At 43.7% G+C, this 17,945-nt stretch overlaps 1 protein-coding gene across 1 annotated transcript in view; it reads right to left on the bottom strand.

Moving 5' to 3' along the window:
• Window positions 1-3,237: 3,237 nt before the first annotated feature.
• The window catches only part of C5 (complement C5), a 61,874-nt gene continuing 47,166 nt past the window's right edge, over window positions 3,238-17,945 (bottom strand). The window contains exons 30-41 of the mRNA XM_077305389.1: window positions 17,623-17,775; window positions 17,460-17,522; window positions 17,230-17,311; window positions 15,989-16,061; window positions 15,102-15,204; window positions 13,775-13,849; window positions 12,225-12,330; window positions 11,375-11,461; window positions 8,490-8,579; window positions 6,065-6,148; window positions 5,188-5,326; window positions 3,238-3,781 (exon numbers count right to left, since the gene is read on the bottom strand). Coding sequence (XP_077161504.1) covers window positions 3,652-3,781; window positions 5,188-5,326; window positions 6,065-6,148; window positions 8,490-8,579; window positions 11,375-11,461; window positions 12,225-12,330; window positions 13,775-13,849; window positions 15,102-15,204; window positions 15,989-16,061; window positions 17,230-17,311; window positions 17,460-17,522; window positions 17,623-17,775 — 1,185 coding nt within the window. The 3' untranslated portion in view covers window positions 3,238-3,651. The remainder of the gene's footprint in view (window positions 3,782-5,187; window positions 5,327-6,064; window positions 6,149-8,489; window positions 8,580-11,374; window positions 11,462-12,224; window positions 12,331-13,774; window positions 13,850-15,101; window positions 15,205-15,988; window positions 16,062-17,229; window positions 17,312-17,459; window positions 17,523-17,622; window positions 17,776-17,945) is intronic.

Raw genomic sequence — 17,945 nt, 5'->3', positions numbered from 1 at the left:
TTCTGTATACATGAAGAAGAGCTGGTTCTTATATGCCACTTTTCTCTACCCGAAGAAGTCTCAAAGTGGCTTACAATCCCCTTTCCTCTCCTTACAACAGACACCCTGTGAGGGAGGTAAGTCTGAGAGAGCTTTGATATTACTGTACTCCTAAGCACTACACCAAGCTGTGACACCAACATATTAAAGCAGTTTTCAGATTCACACTAGGACCTGGAAGAGTCCAAGTTCAAATGGAATGGATTTGATACAATGCACAAATATGTTTTAATAATTATAATTGGATTTTTTATGTGATTGATTGTTTTAACTTATGTTGTTACCGACCCTGAGCTATCCAATAAGGGCAGGCTACAAAAATATATTATTAATAAAAGTGGACCATAAATAAAAATAAACAGATATAAACATGCTTTTATGCATGCAGTGAGGGTTCTTTCCTAAGGTTTGTTTATTTATTTAGCTAAGAAGGAAAATAGCTGATTTTTATATCCTGCATTTCTCTACCCTAAGGAGTCTCCAAAAGTGGCTTACAATCCCTTTCCCCTTCCTCTCCTCACAAGAAGCACCTTGTGAGGGAGGTGGGGCTGAGAGAGTCCTGAGAGAACTGTGACCGGCCCAAGATCACCCAGCAGGATTCAGGTGGAGGAAGAGTAAGGGACCAACCCTGGTTCTCCAGATTAGAGTCCGTAGCTCTTCACCACTGCACCATGCAGGCTAAATGCTATTTCCCACCTCTCAGCTCAAGGCCTCGTGAGATCTCTTCCAGTGACCAAAGCAATAAAGCAATGACATTTAAAATGACATGGCCTGAAAAATTATAAAACCAGTCAAGCAGCAATGATATATTAAGGCAGCACTAAAAGAAGACCCCAGAATTAAATAGGAGCTTCTGATCAGCGGTAGGCATTTACTTTGCATGCGGGTCTCTGATTTCGGCCCTCATGTTATTCGCTATGCTTTTTCATGACAGAAGCCCCTGAGGTGTGAAAGCTCACTTTTAATATGCAGCTTTCGTATGTAGTTGAGGGCTTCGGAATCTTTATTTCTGTACCAACCACATCCTGTTCAGGGTTGTGTCTGTCCTCACTGCGGGTGGGATGAGGGGATTTACCAGAGGAAACAGGTCAGCCGTGGAAAGTACCAAAAATTTATCTCGAGTTTCATCACGCACTTCGACGACTCTCTGTGCTTGAAACAAAGGGTGATAACAATGGTAGCATTCAGAAGGACTGAGACTCAGAGGTCTGAACTTGCTGAGCAGAGGTGGATATATTTGGCAAGCAGAGAAAAATCTTTAACACCAGAGAGGGGACGAGGACTGAATTGGAGATCGGCAAGTCGAACATGGGCTCTATAGCTGAGTCACAATCTCACACAAGCTGCTTTCTCAGCCTAGCACCCCTGTAAATAATGTTTACCTACCTTACAATCCTATTGTATTATTGCAGTATCATCTCTGTGAAATGCCTTGTACACTTGGAAGCACTATACAAATGCAAAGGAGTAATATTGAAAGCCATTTTGATGTAGTGGTTAAGAGCAGCGGCCTGGAGAAATGAGTTGTTTCCCCACTCCTCCACATGCAGCTAGCTGGGTGACCTTGGGACAGTCACAGTTCTCTCAGAGCTCTCTCAGCTGCACCTACATCACAGGGTGTCTGTTGTGACACACACATACCCAAGTCTACCACCTTCAGTTACTGGTTTACTATGCCTCCTGTTTGGAAACAAGTGGGGTGTATTGACTCACACAGAGAAACAACAGGCAGCTCCCCCCCCCCCCCCCACACACACACTTCAAACAAGAAATCCTGTTGCATCAGGACATTGGGAATGACTGGATAAATCAATCATAACTTGTACAGCAAAACAAACCTATCAGCCCTTGCTTGCACAGGACATCAAATCAGGGCACCAAATCATTCAGGGATGCATCAGGCAGCCTCCTCTATGGGAAAATACTTTGATTACTTGATTTATTCATTTCTTCTACCCATTTGCTCATGGGACACTACTGTGCCCTACTATGAAGTTTCAGAATGACTGTTCTGAAATCCCAAGCGCTGCATCCATCTCACATCGCTCAGACGAGGGAGAATTAGTCACCACATAGTATTAGTCACAATAGCTGGGTTCAGTAAGGGAAAGCCTGGTTAGACTTATATTCTGTTCCACTGTGTGCCCAGTGGGATGTGGTCAAGCATTTGATAGCCCAGAGGGCTATTTGGGGTTTTGCAAAGCCAGATTGGAAACTAATTCGTTTGAGAGAGTTATCTTGGTCTTGAAAGTCAATAAAAGGAACACTGTGGTGGTTTTAAAGAGAGAGATGACTTATAGTGCCTTCAGGTATGGGTTTATGAGTCCAGGGGACCACAGCTTGCACATTTTATTGCTCTCATATAAACAATTCTGAATGAAGTGAACCCTGGAGGAAACGGAAGCACCATTAGCCCTGATTACCATTTTAAATCATAACAGAGAAGCAGGACACCTTGCTTAAGGGGGGGGGGAACCTCCTACAATCTCCTCATCGCTTCCTTTAATTCAGAGGTGGTCGAACTGTAGCTCTCCAGATGTCCATGGACTGCTGGCAGGGGCTCATGGTATTTGTAGTCCATGGACATCTAGAGAGCTAGTTTGGCCACCCCTGCTCTGATCCCACCTAATGCAAAGGAAGCATGAATGTGACTAGACCAAACAGCTTGCCGTCTAATCAATTTTACATTGGGGGAGGGGGGGAAGATTGGACTTTCTTTCTTAAATGACTACATAGGTATCTATTGCTTGAGAGGCCACCCAAAACCAATTGCAAATGGCTTTTAAAATATTTCCAGAAGTTGGCTGCCTGGGAGGGAAATGTTGCTAACCTTAGGTACTATCCATGACACATATTCTTGACACATATCCTTGCTTTCTATAGTCCCAGCAAGTATGAAATGCAAAATACAACAGACAAAAGATTTTGTGATTCAAAAGTTACATGTGTTGGAGTAGGGTGGAGAACACCTCTCAAATCCACCTCTTTTCCGTGACTGAACTTGGGCCACCATTACATTGTTAAATTTTTGATGAGAAAGTTTTGATGAGAAAGAAGGACCATAATAAATGGACCAAATGGGGACCAAAAAGGGGAGAAAGCAAACAAACATACCACCATAAATTCCTTGCAAGTGGGAAGGAATAATAATAATAATAATAATAATAATAATAATAATAATAATAATAATAATAATAATAATAATAATAATAGTTTTATTGAGGCTGAAGGAAAGCAGATTGAATAGATATGAGCTCTTTTTGGTCAATTATTGCAGTCTCTGTATATAAAATTTAATGTCTGGTATGAAATATTTACACAGCATCTCGCTACTAAAAATGTATGCAGCTTCATTTTGGCTTACTTGTTTCCAAATGTCTTTGTCATCTTGTAAGCATGGTTCTCACTATATAAAAATATTTGCAAAAAGCTAGAAATGTCAAGGCATTTCTGGCAAATCTAAGTGTTAATGCAGATATAGACACATTCAACTCTCCTAGTTAAATCAACTAAGATCTTCACAGACAGTCAGGACGAATTGCAGAAAATACACACTGCAGGGAACGTTGACCACTTTGGTCTGAAGGCTGCCTGCAGGAGATCTCTGGTAGTTTAACAGCCACTGATTAAAAGTTCCTCTGCAAAATCCTCCATTGTGTCTACAAAATCTTGACAAGAGTTGCAGGATGAAGCAGAAGGCCACCACTCAATCCATGTCATGCCATCTAAGGGATATTGGTACCTTAAAAGAGAGAAGAAAAATTTGCAAGTAAGAAAAGAAGAAAGTGCAATCACTCAGACATACAAAGTGGAACTTCTGACTGTCTTCCCCATGTGAAAGACCCAGAGTGAGAACTGAGAAATTCAGAGCTGAACTACATGTTCTAAGAAACACCAAACTGCTACTAAAAATGGCAACCCTGTGTACAGTTCTCCACCTCAACAGCTAGGTAATACCCAATCTTCATTACAACAGGGGCCTAACTACACAGTACATGGATCCACCACAGTTCTGTCAAACCAAGAATGTACTGTGAATTCCAGATCTGGATCACCCAGTGATTTCTAAAATTTAACTTTCAGGTTTGTGGGGGCCCAATTCAGATTAGGACTGTGGTACAAAAGGGGTTAAAATTTGTCCTCCTCTCCTGTTTTCCTAACCTGAATGCTAAGGAAATACATGTACCACCAGTATACATCAGTACAGTTTCCCCCATGGGGTAAATAGTTTAATGGGGACCATTTCGGGTGGGGAAAGTGGCACAGGGGAGACATGCACACTGTTGTCCTGATCTGCATGACCCCCCCCCCAAGAATTACATTTCAACAAAGAACTGGTTTGATAGAACATGGGGCAGATTTGTAAACTGTTTAACATGCAATTAGGTCCTTTGAATATTTCTCCACCCCTAAAAATAGCAGCCAATGATACAATGTGGAGGAGGCACAGCAAAACTCTGCAAGGATATGGAGTAAATTATATGGAAGGGGAGAATCAGGAACTGGGCTGCCCTTTTTGGCTCCAGCTCCAGGCTTCTAACAACATATTATGCCCTCGATGGGGGAGTTTTTCTTCCCATCTCTCCCTCCCATTCCCCATGATCTGATAGTCTTGGAGTTATTGGCACTATTTCATGGAGCACCTTGAAAATAACATGGAATACCTTGGCAATTTTCAATATCATATTACCACTACAATTCAACTTTTCAAAAAGTTGTTGTAATAATTTTAAATCCAATGGTTCCCGTTTAGCACCAGCCTCCCCCTCCCCATTGAAAAGAGTCATTGCTGGAAGCAAGGCTCAGCTAGAAGCATTTCCCTAGATGTGCTAGTTTTCTACCTACAGGGATGGTTTTTAGTAAACAGCAAACATCACATATATCATAAAGTGCTGAAGTCCCAGAAGGACTCCACTTTGGCTGAATGTGCTGCTTGCTAAATTTATGTAATTAATTAGGGGACGGATACACCAACTCTCCTGTCCTGCTCCAGGTGGCTCACAAATACAAACAATTCATTTTAAGTTCTTGTACTCTGCTCTTAAAACCATATAAATAAACTAAATCTAAATACAAACAATACTATGCCACACTATGAATGAATGAATGAAGGAAGGAACATGCTCAAGGAGCAGTTGGCTTGCTCACTTGGTATTTGCTCCATGTCCTGTTTTCAAGGCCTCTTTCCCCATGATCAAGTAGTTTGCTCCTAGGTTGAGCTGAACAGCATTGCAGGTCTTCTTATTAATGAAGATGATTTCATCGTTCTTCTGAGCAAATGCCTCCCCTTGGAAAAGAAATGAATACAGATTAGGAGGGACCCAGACATTAGCTAGTTTCAGCAGGGCAAGACTGTGCTGGTCACCACAGTCTCCTCAACCTCACAAACTGACCTGATCAGGCGCGCCCACTAAGGCAAGGGAGTGCCAGAAGTGGAGAGAAAGTGCTCTGCTTAAGAGGTGCTTAGGGTGCAAACCATGTATATGCCTCCTGCAAGCCAGCCAAACTGCACATAGCAACAAAAGGTAAAGCAATTTTTGAATGTCCCAATCACTTGATATTAGGACAAATCAAATGGGAGCATCCAAGATTAACTTGGAGGCAAAATAATTACAGGGATATGTCCTGCCCAGACCTCCTATCTATTTGTGCAGGGCAGGAAGTACAAACCTCCAGACCCAGTTTCCTGCCCATAAGGAACTGAAGAGCAGGAGAAAAATGGCCTAGATGCAGTGACACTCTAAGAATTTCCTTTGGTCTCTATGGTATAGGCCAGAGAGATGAGAGGAGGCAGCCTGGACCATCACCCAGAAGAGTCATCACATCCTCTCCAAACTCCACCCTCTCCAGGCACCACCTCCAAAATCTTTCACCATTTGCTCAGGTGGTTTGGTAACTCCAGCATTGCCTTTAAGTCAGTGTTGGAGACACTGGACTACATGGACTCTTGGTCTGATCCAACGAGGCAATCCTTATGACCTTATAGAGATGGAATAATCTGCTGTCAAACAGCAAGGGCTCTCACCCCTTTTATAGAGATCCAGTAGAGTTGCAGTATATTTCACAAAGCTGCCTTCCTCACTGGAGGACAAGATGTTGACTTTATAAACTAGAGAGGGGGAAAACAATATGCATTAATAGCAGTGGATGACAAAGATGTTCCCTTCTTAAATTTGAGATATCCCTTCCACAAAACATCAATCTGCCCAACAGAAATTAGTCCCCCCTCTGCAAGGTTTTTAGGTTTCGATAATATAGTTTGAACTTAAATTTTTATCATTACTGTTTAATTCTGTAAATTAATTCTGTAAACTTTTATATTATTCTGTTGTTGCCCACCCTGAACCAGCAGGGAAGTTTGCATTATAAAAATGTTGTTGTTGTTGTTGTTGTTGTTGTTGTTGTTGTTGTTGTTGTTGTTGTTGTTGTTGTTGTTGTTGTTGTTGTTGTTGTTGTAGGTGGGAGGAAAGTGTTCCTGCTCTCTGAGCAAAGATGCCTGTTTCTATGATTTTTGTGATCATGACCTCAAGCCTGAATCGCCCGCCCAGAAGATTTTGCAGTCCCTTAATCCAGTTAAATCGACTGAATACTTAAAGGCTCCTGAAAGACCAGAGCATCCATCAACTGAAGAGGCTGCTCACTGTGTCTCTGCACGCTTTACTAGTCTGTCCCCTTCCAGTCAATGTTGCTGAGTCTTTGCATTGTGCATTCTGGGATCATCCAGTCACTTTCAATGAATGGGTGCAATATAATTACCCCACCCCATCCCAAGAAGGCGCACTGAGAACAGTGACTTTCAGAGTAAGACCGAGTGGTAGACTATGCTGAAGGCTGGTCCACTTTTAAAGCAAACTTTTGGGAGTGAAAGGGCAAAGTGTAACCTTCCATTAATTTTTTTAAAAACCCAATAACTTGGCTATAAGAAGCATGGGAAATACTTCCAAGCTTCTATTAAACCTAGATTCCGAGAGGGCTAGAATTCTTTGAAGAGCTTATTAAAAAGAACAACAGACTCCAAACTAAGGGTGGGTGGAAGACTTTTGGAGGAAGGGTCACGATTGGGCCACCCAAAGCCATATCAGAGGAGGCAAAGGCCAAAATCTGAAGCCACTAAATAATGCTGCAATACATAGCTGGAGCAGAGCTCTTTCCCGTATCACGTATCTCTGCTTGAGGCATTAACCGAAGCAGCAGGTCTCCCCTTACCCCTGAGGGGCTGGGTGGGTGGTCGTTATGCGGGGGGGGGGGGTTTAGTTCGCCACCGGGGTACCATATATTATAATGTGGGAATTTAATTGTTTTGTGGGGTTTCATTACTGTAACCTGCTGCAAGATGGCTTGCTGATAGTGGCAGGCAAGAAATCCAAATAAGAAATAATAATAATAATAATAATAATAATAATAATAATAATAATAATAATAATAATAATAATAATAATAATAATAATAATAATAATAATAATAATAATAATATTATGCTACTTCTGAGTCCATTAACTTCAGTAAACCAACAGAGATGTAATGTAGCTTAGGATTGTACTATCAAAGAAGTACCAGGCTCAGTTGATCTTTGGGCCTGGTCAGATCAACATCTGCTTTCCCTGGGAGCTCTCCCAGGTCCTGCAGCAGCTGACCCTGCACCCCTGCTGCTTCTGCTCCAATCCAGCCCTTTCCAGCAACAACACAGCCAGAGTTCACCAGTAGTAGCTGCTGACCTTGCAGCTGCCAGCCCATGGCCTCCTTCTAAAGCTTGGCTTGCATAATTCTGCATCATTGGTTTCAGAAGAAGCGCTGTTTTTTTTTGTAGGCCACTTTTTACTACTCAATGGAGTCTCAAAGCAGCTTACAATTGCCTCCCCTTCCTCTCCCCACAACAGACACAACAGGTTGGTGAGGCCAAGAGAGAGCTCTGAAGGAACTGTGACTGGCAAAAGGTCACCCAGCAGGCCCCAAGAGTCTCAGAGCAGCTTACAATTGCCTCCCCTTCCTCTCCCCACAACAGACACCCTGTGAGGTAGGTGAGGGGTGAGAGAGCTCTGAGAGAACTGTGACTGGCGCAAGGTCACCCAGCAGGCCCCATGTATCTCAGAGCAGCTTACAATTGCCTCCCCTTCTTCTCCCCAAAATTGCCTCCCCTTCTTCTCCCCTGTGAGGTAGATGAGGCCTAGAGATCCCTGAGAGAACTGTGACTAGCCCAAGGTCACCCCACTGGCTGCAGGTAGAAGAAGAGCCAGGGGATCTAACCTGGTTCTCTAGATTAAAGGCCGCTCCTCGTATCCACTACCCCTAGCTGGCTCCCATTTTTGGTTCCAACCCTGCCTCTGTGGCCTCCCTAGTGAAGGCAGCAGTGAAGGAATTTCTTGGCCTGTGCCTCTAGTTCCACAACAAACACATGCTGATTTGCTTCCCCACTTTCTGCACCTCGTGTGTTCTACCAGCTCCACTCTTACCGTAGGCAATGTCATTCTGGCAGGCGGCTTCGGTTCTGGTCTGAATACTAATGGAAGGATCTAGTCTGTTCTGCATGCGCCCACATTCCACTGTGTTTGAAGAGACAGAAAAACAATGAAAGCAGGAAAATCTTCTCCGGAAAACCTTATCCTGAGCGCCATGCAACCATAAACGTCATTAGGGCATCTCCCTTTCCCTTACAGTGCAATCTTAAGCACTTCTATGACTTTGCTGGACTTGGAAGCGTGTAAATCTGCCCAGGATTGTGCTGTTATAGCCTAACTTACTTCCCAGAGGAGGTGGTTTTTTACATCCTGCTTTTTACTACCCAAAGGAGTCTCAAAGTGGCCTACCTTTCTTCTCCCCACAACAGATACCCCGTGAGGTACGTAAGGCTGAGAAAGTTCTATGAGAACTGCTCTGAAAGAACAGCTCTAAGAGAACTATGACTGGCCCAAGGCCACCTAGCTGGCTGCATGTGGAAGAGGAAAGGGGGATCCAACCTGGTTCTCCAGATTAGAAGCCACTTTTAAAGATAAAATGGGCCACCCTGAGCCTTTGGGGAGGGCGGTATATAAATATAATAAATAATAATTATAATCTTGACCTCATTTTGGGGAAAAGAGGATACACATCAACATCTAGTGGTGCAGGGTCCTGCTCTTTCCCTTGGTCTTGCCCCCATCCCCATGAAGAAGGCAGAGTATCTAGGGTAGGGGTCCCCAGTGTGGTGCCATGCGCCCACCAACACTGTTCCTGGTGCCCATGCAGCCTCTGTTTAAGCATTTCCAAAGATGGGAGAACCTTCCACCTCCCGAGGAAGCCTGTTCCACTGAGAAACCGCTCTAACTTTCAGGAACTTCTTCCGGATGTTTAGATGGGATTTCTTTTGAATTAATTTCATCCCATTGGATTTGGTCCGTCCCTCCGGGCCAAATGGACACCTCTTACACCTTCATGCCCTATGAATGCCTTCTCCCACTGAAACTGGCTTCCTTTAATACTCTGAGAGTGTGCATTGTTTTGATTTGGTTTTATGGTCAATTGCTTTGGGGGCCCAAATGTGTCTTGTGAATACAGCCAATAAATAAGCACAGGATGAATGGACAAGCTTTGTGCCCGGGTGAAAACACATATGCTTTCCAAGGGTAAGGGTCTTTGATCCAATCCTGACATCTCTAGTTCAAGGATCAAGAGGAAGAGTTGGGAAAAACGTCTCTGCTGAAGAGAGGGAGACATTGGAGCAGCTAACATTCTGTCAGGCAGCCCGTTTGCCTGATTCAGTTACATCCGTTAACACTTCCCTCCTGGCAAGCGGGGCTACGTTGCAATGGAATGTTGAACTGTCTTGGAAAGCATCCAATGCAGTTAGCTCACGAACACGAGGGGTCACAATGCAGAGGCGGGCAATGGCAAGCCACCTCCCAACATCTCTTGCCTGGCTGCCCAACCATCCTCAGATGTCCTGGCTATGCTATAAACCTCATATATAAGATAAGTAAATCTGAATTGAAATGAGTAAATAAACACACAGAAAATACAATGGCTGTACTCTTGAGATTTAAAAAAAGAGCAGGCATCTTATCACACCTCCAAGAGCAGGCATCCTATCAGCGGAATGCTAAACTTCCCCTCTGCCCTTCCTTTGCCCTCTGGCACTCCCTTTTGGAATCAAAGCACAAGATTCAAGTCTGGTCATACCTTAAAGACCAACAACATCTCCAGGTGAAGTTTTAAGGGCCAGAGCTCCCTTACTCTGATGTGTATGTTGACCCTTGAAAGTTTATGCCAGGCTTTCCCAAGCAGGGTTTCATGAAAGCTTGGGGTTTCTTGATGGCCCCGGAAGGATTTCCCAATTGGGTGGGAGTTAATTACTTTTTATATAATTTTGGAATGTGTTAAATGTTTATTGGGTGATATGACCATATATGGTCATGTCAACCCCCTCCCCTTCCCAAAATGACCAGCGATAGGCCTAGAGGGGGTGGGAAGGGGTCCTAGGTGGGCATCTAAATAGCTCTGCTTCCCAACCACATTCTGCACGATCGCACCACTTCTGGGGTTTCTCAAAGCCTGAAGAATCAAGGGTAAAAAAAGTTGAAAAAAGCTGGCTTATATTATTGAAATCTTGTTAGAACCTTAAGGTGCTGACAGACTCAGATTTTGATACACATACCCCTTGAACTATTATTTACGGGGTTGCAGGTCCAAAACAGATGAAAAAAATGAAGGTGTAGGGGAGATGTAGTGAGGATGGGGAAAGTTGAAAAATGGGTCCTCCTATCTCTTCTAACAGCAGCTCTTCATCCATGGGGGTCCTGAGTCTAGGAATGATGGTAGTCTAGGAATGATCTTTCCAGGGACTGTAAGAAGCCTCGGGGGACAGAGGAATGTGGGGCAACTCAGCAAGCCTTCCATCAGTGCTTTCCAAGACACAAGCCATGCCTTATGATTAAATGGTCTTTCAGATGGTTTGCAGCAGATCAAAGTAATAGTGTCTTTCTCCTCACATCTGTGCAGTCTCTGTACAACTTGCAACTAGCACAGAATACTCTCTAGAGCAGGGGTGGGCCAAACTGTGGCTCTCCATGCTGGCAGGGGATCATGGTAATTGTAGTCCATGGACATCTGAAGAGACACAATTTGGTCTCCCCTGCTCTAGAAGGAAATGGGGAGGAGTAAACCCTCTGCAGGTGCTTATCCCCTGACCAATGGTTTGGGCTGAACTGCCATCCCCTTTCTCCTGATGTTCTCCCTGGGACAGAAGAGAGGGGGTTCTTGGGCCACTGGCTAACAGCATGGATAGAGCATCTTTCCTTTTCCAACGGACAGCTCAGTGGAATATGCTTCCAAAGCAAGCTTTACCACCAGGGTGGGAGCTTACCTTCCATACATTTGCACTCGCTGCCTTCACAGAGTTTTACAAGAGAGTCTTCTCCATACGGGTTGTAAAAAATAGTGCACTGTTTGTCTGCGGAAAAGAAAAAGGGAAAGGTTATAGAATCATAGAATCATAGAATCACAGAATCATAGAATCATAGAGTTGGAAGGGGCCATACAGGTCATCTAGTCCAACCCCCTGCTCAACGCAGGATCAGCCCAAAGCATCCTAAAGTTATTTGAAGAAAGCTACAGCATAGCGGTTGCTTATGTCATAAGCCAGGAAGTGTGAGCAAATACAATCAGGTGCAGAAATCCATTCTGGATCTGGGGGAAGCCAGAGCAATTTTACTTATTTATTTATTTATTTATTTATTTATTTATTTATTTATTTATTTATTTATTGTATTTCTATACCGCCCTCCCCGAAGGCTGTGTAACTACTCCCTAAAGAGGCTTCCGCGCTTCCCTCAAATAAACAGTCACTAGAACACTGGAAATTCCATTCCTGCAAACCATAAATGCAGTGCTGCTTCTAGATCCAAAATGGATGCTATTAAATATGATGACCAAATAATATTAAAATGTATAATGAGCTTCTTAACTACACGGTAGCAGCTGCCAGGATCCTTTATGTATCAAGATGGGGAAAAAAATAAATTTTACCGGATATTTCGGACTGGTTAAGCAAACTGTTGCAAGATGGGACTATGGCAAAACTTACATAACTGATGCACAGCAAATCAACATGCCTGCATAAGAATGCCGTCACTCAGAACTTCACCTGTGGAGGCCCTTTCCCTCCTTGTCTGTGGGAATCAAATAGAGGAAATGGGCAGGAAGAGACTCCTTACCAGGAGCGTGATATTCATAGACGGTGAAGGTTCTGGGGCTGGGCATCCCGACACGGAAAATCTCTGCTACTCGGAACCCAATGCACAGGAATTTGCCGGCAGGAATCTGTTAGAATAGTGGGCAAGTAAAGGCAGATCGATCCACGTGAACTGTTTGCCCTTTGCAAGGTGGTCTTGGTTTTTTTTTTCTTTTGCACTCTCCTTGTGTTGAAGGGCTCAATAGTTCTCACGTTTCTTTAATGGATCAGCTCCCTGTCCAGCTGAGGGTCAGCGTGAGCTTAGCCCCACTCCAAGAACAGTTCTGCTGAAATTTGTTGGTTGTGCCAAAATGCCCTTATCACAGAGATGGCACTGAGCAGAGACTTCTGCATCCCCAAATTTGGTGCAAACACAGAATTTAATACAGAGGGCTAAATATCTCTGCATTATTATGATGACCTATTTATAAAAACAAAATTTCTAGTTCTTATGTTTGAAAAGCGGGGCTTGTACATATGCTGCCATGCTTGCTGAATTCACAGGAGCTTTGGCAGAGAGAGATGAAGGTTCCTACAAGTGGAGGACCTGCCAGACAGCCTCCCTACTTTGCTCAGGGGGCCAGCTGCTCACCAGGCAGCCTACCCAACAGCAAGGCTACAATTGCCACCTCCACCTGCCAGGCTCATGCTGCAGGCAGGAGTGGGCAGCAGAAGATCCGCCTCCCCTGCCTGGCTCAAGTGGCAGGAGGCAGCTTCTGCTCTCAGACCAGCCTGCCTGAAGTGGTGGGAGGCAGAAATTCCTGTTTCTTTTCACCCATTCATCTGCAGCATCACCACCTTGGCTGGGCAGGGGCATTGTGTCTTCTGCTTCTCCTCCCCACTGACTGGCCTGCGGAGAACTGGCAGTGGCAGGGATTGTGTGGGCAGATGGCAGAAGTGCCTAAGCCATTGCTCCAACTGTGTCCAGACACATGGAGCTGGCTTGTTCCTCCTCCCCTGCCCACTGATGGTAAGTTGACACTGTCTGTATAAGCACAGGCAGTGTTCCTTTGTTATTAGGGGATCTAAATTCCCCACTCTGTTCTTCTTTTAGGTTTTCAGATTCTTCCAAGGTTTGAAATATCTGTTTCCTCTTGATGTGGCCTTGATCTATCCACCCATGAGACCATGCTGAGAATTCGATATATTGATATGTAAGTGAAGGGAGCACTACGGTGTCTTACTTTGCCCCTTCCCGTAGTCAACAGAAACAGAGAAACTTTTGCAACTTTAGCAAATCCATACAAGTTTGTGTAATTTATGTGCACTGCACCAAAACATTCTCAGAGCAGAATTTAACTGTGTTGTTCAGTCAAACTGGGATTCCCAAGAAAGTTAAACTACCTTAAACAAAGGTACAATACATTTATTCTGATGCAGAGTATATACAGTCTGGGCACAAAACTGTTGAAAAATTAACCGCCAATACTGAATCTTCATGTAATATGAACGAATGAACGAATGAATGATTGCCGTCAAAGATCAACACAAAAGATCATATCAGATAAAACCACATGAGTTAATGGGACTTACTGAGTCTACTTGTGCCACTACATGACCATCTTTTATCTCATAATTTGATATCAGCTGATCCACTCCATTTGCAAGCTGAGAAAAAGGAGAGAGAGAATTCACCAACTAATTTGCATCAGATTCAAGCAGGGAGCCGTGTTAGTCTGAAGCAGCAGAACAAAGTTTGTGTCTGGGGGCATCTTTAAGACCAACACAGTCTTTTTTAAGATATAAACTTGTATGCATGCATCTGATCAGCATGTGCCAGGGATGCCAGTCCCCAGGTGGGACCTGGAGATCTTCTGGAATTATACCCCATCTCTAAGTGACTGAAATCAGTTTCCCTGGAGAGAATGGCTGCTTTGGAGAGTGGACTCCATGGTGTTATGCTTCACCGAGGCTCCTTCCCATCCCAAATACACTCCCAACTCTACCCCTAAAATCTCGGGTATTTCTGAACCCAGAGTGTATCGGATCTGCTAAAGTGTATGTGCACATGAAAACTTATACCTTTAATAAAACGTTGTTGGGCTTAAATGTGCCCCGGGCCCCAACCTAATTTGCACCAGGTATCTGAAAGAGGGGTCTGCTTTCAAAAGCTTACTCCCTGTGCAAACTGTACCCCCCTTCCAAGTTGCCCTCCAATTCAGGCAGGAAGCTGAACGAGACAAAAGCACTTCTGTGAGATGGTAAACGTGGATAAGCCCTGGGTGAGGGGAAGGCTCAACTCTCCACATCCTTTAACTCCATTACTCATTAAAAAAAACCCTGACACACAGTCTCCCGTCCAAATACTAGCCAGGGTCAGCCCTGTTTAGCTTCCAAGATCCAATGGGAATGAGTTTGCCTGGGCTTTCCAGGCCAGGGCACTTGCCAGGTGACCCTAAGCCAGTCCCTCTCTCCCAGCTGGCCCCACAGAGTTCTTATACAGATAGAAACGGGGATGGGAGAACCTTGGAAACCATCCTGAGCCCATGGAGAAAGGGAAAAGGTATAAATATCTAGCTATTAGATATCTAGAACTAGAAAGGCTGGGGAGAATTGTGTTCAAATCCCTGCTGGTCCATGAAACACTCCTTGGCGGGTCACTTTCTCTTGGGGTCACTAGGGAGGATAACAGAGATCAACAACTGCAATTGAATTCTGCCTTGAGTTCCTTGGAGAAATCTGGGATATTGATATGATGGACAAAGTAAACTGGAAAGTGTCTGTGAAGAAGACAGCGGCCAGGGTTTCTAGGGTGCCAACATAAGAGGAACTGCCACCTTCCAGGTGGTCTGAAGGCATTGTCTTTTATGCTCCCCCTTTCTGGCTCCCATGACTGAGTGATGCAGGGTTTGATACTTGCGATAGTTAAGTCTTCTGAGTAGGCTTCCAATCCGCTGGCCAATGATATGTCCATCACAGCATGGGAGGAAGCCGATTGTGGTTCTAGCCGGCTAGGCTTGTACCTAGTCAAAGTTTAAATAAAAATTTAAATAGGAAAATAACCGATTGGGTCAATTTGAGCACATAACCTTCTTTCAGTCCAGTTTTTCACGTGCCTCTAACTTCATTTATAGCTCTAGAAAAGTGACCTCATCTTAGATGGAATTTGCATCTGTGAAATCAACGACAGAATAAAGAATACACAGGACTAGTTCAATTGTAGTGTGTGGTTTTTCAGACTAACTCTAGGGTCCCTTGGAAACAGAGACAGACCACATAATAGCCCTGCTGGTCCAGACCAGGCAAATGGCTTTAGGGCCAGGAATTACCAACCAATTGGTGCTGGCAGAGCGCGATGCTCTTCAGGGGGCATATTGGGAGGGACGCTTCCTCAGGGATGAACCAAAGTTGCAGGGAAGGGAAGGCAAGTTGGTAGGAAAGAATGAAGTATAAAATTCCACAATCAATTATCTAAACATGGTTAGGAGACTAGGAATATTACATGTGCTCCAAGCCATTGTACTGTCTAGTTTTATAATGTGAAAAAAAAATCTTAGTTTGTCTGAAGCGTCCCCGTTCTCTCTGTGACTTCCAATATATTAATCTAAGAAAAACACAATTGATAACAGTAGATAATTAGGGGCTCGCCAAGAGCCGAGTGACAAACATCAGGTATGAAGGAAGGGAACAGAGATCCAAGCAAGAATGGGCAAAGTGCTGAAATGGTGCCATAAAATATGAGCTGCCTAAAAGAAGGCCCTTTGTCTTTGCCAGCAAACGTATAATGACAAATTCAATCTGACTTACTTTGCACAAGCCACCAGGCGCCTGAGTTGATTAGACTGCGAGTGGTACGCATCAGCATCTTCTTCCTCTGCACCTGGAATTGAAGGGATGGCTTGCAGTCAGCTCTTCAAAATCAGCTCCCCAGGTAAATAAGCTAACTGGTTGTTGTACATCCCTGTTCTGTATATCCTGTTCTCATTTGCCCACTTTTCTAGTGTGTTCAGATCTCGCTGGACTCTATGTCTGTCTTCTGGGTTGTTTGCTACCCCTCCCAATTTGGTGTCATCTACCAGTTTAATGATGATTCCTCCCACCCCCTCATCCAGATCATTGATAAAAATGTTGGTGCTGTTTAAAATGTTGACAAATCTTCAATTTTATTCGAAATTTTTATTTTAATTTTTCAAAAAATGGTTTTAATTGTATTATTGATTTATGTTTTGATATGATGCGCTCTGCCCTGAGCTGGCTTACTGGGGAGGTGGTATATAGATTAATAAATACATTAATGATGATGAAGATGATGCAGATGATGATGATGATGATTATAGAGTGGCTGCTCACACATGCAGCTTAGAGAGAGAACACTGCCTGAAGGGTGAGACCGCTCCAGAATCAGACTGCAGCAGTGTTGCATATTGTAACTCTAACTGCAAGAAGGTCTGGGAGGGAAGGGGTTAAGAGAATTCTCTCACTGGCACAAAGCCCAGCAAAGCTTTATTCAAGATATACACTTTTGTGTGTACGCATACTCCTTCAAATACCATCAGGTTCTTCAGATACCATCAACTTTGTTGGTCTTAAAGGACTCAAACTTTGTTCCGCTGCTTCAGACCAACATGGCTATCCACCTGAATCTCTCGACAGTGGGCCCCTCCCTCTCATCAGATGTTGAGCCTCTTTGGCTTTTGATTGACTTCTGTTTCATCTTATATGGGACTTCTCTTCTTCTCTTCTTCTCTCTCCTACCTGGCTTGGAGCTGCAGCAAGTTAACATTTTTGAAGTTAATCTGTTCACAATAGATTAAATGCATCTATACAAATATGTCAGGCAAGATCTGCTTCTATTTCTGTATGTAAAATTTCTGTCTCTTGATACCATCAGAGTCAGGTCACCTTTGTATTTTGCTTGAACAGTATTATCCCCTTATCCAGGAAACATGGAGGATCAGGGATACTGAATAAAGCTTCTGTGCCACCAGTCAAATGTTTTTTTTTTTTTAACATTTAACCCCAATAAGCAGAACCTGACACATCCTTACCATCAGGTAACTTTACTTCTATCTTCAGCTCAAAGTTACAAGTGTCTTCAGAAGTACTCATTTGATAATACACACTTCTCACCTGCACAGGTCCAAAAAAGAAATCAAATGTAAATTCCCCTGGCTTCAGAGTTTATGCAGCTATTTTTTAAAAGCTGCCTAAATGCATTCAGGTATTGTAGGTGTCTGGATCCATACTAAGGAAACAGATCAAGATGCTGTTTACTTACATTCACTGTTGCTAATCCACTGTTGCTACCCGTGCGCACCTGTACATCATCATATAAGGGAGCCTAAAAAGGTACAGAAACAATGGAAACTGACATTAATTCAGATCACTGTGGTAGGAAGCTCTTATAGTTCAGTCAAATATTCAGCACTGAATCCACTCACTTCCACAGGCTTCCCTATGTAATTGCTTTTTGTAACTCTGTATTCGTGAAAATCCCCATGATTCTTGTAGGACAATTTGACGTTCATATCCAGCTCCAGCCGTCTAATAAGGATGGAGTACTCCGTCAGCGCTTCTAGAGCATTGATCGTATCCTGTTGAATGTATTAAAGACAGGGTGAGAGGGGCTCAGGGTGGCTTCCAGACACAGACAAAACACATTGAATGAAATGCATTACAAACCCAAAAAGCAAAGTATCTATTTCTTTAACTCAATACAACTTAGCAAGGGTGATGGAGCTGGTGAAAAAGCGGAAGTGGTCAG

The sequence above is a fragment of the Paroedura picta genome, chromosome 12 (assembly GCF_049243985.1).
Source record: "Paroedura picta isolate Pp20150507F chromosome 12, Ppicta_v3.0, whole genome shotgun sequence".
Taxonomy (NCBI): domain Eukaryota; kingdom Metazoa; phylum Chordata; class Lepidosauria; order Squamata; family Gekkonidae; genus Paroedura; species Paroedura picta.
This window is presented reverse-complemented; position numbering and strand designations above follow the sequence as displayed.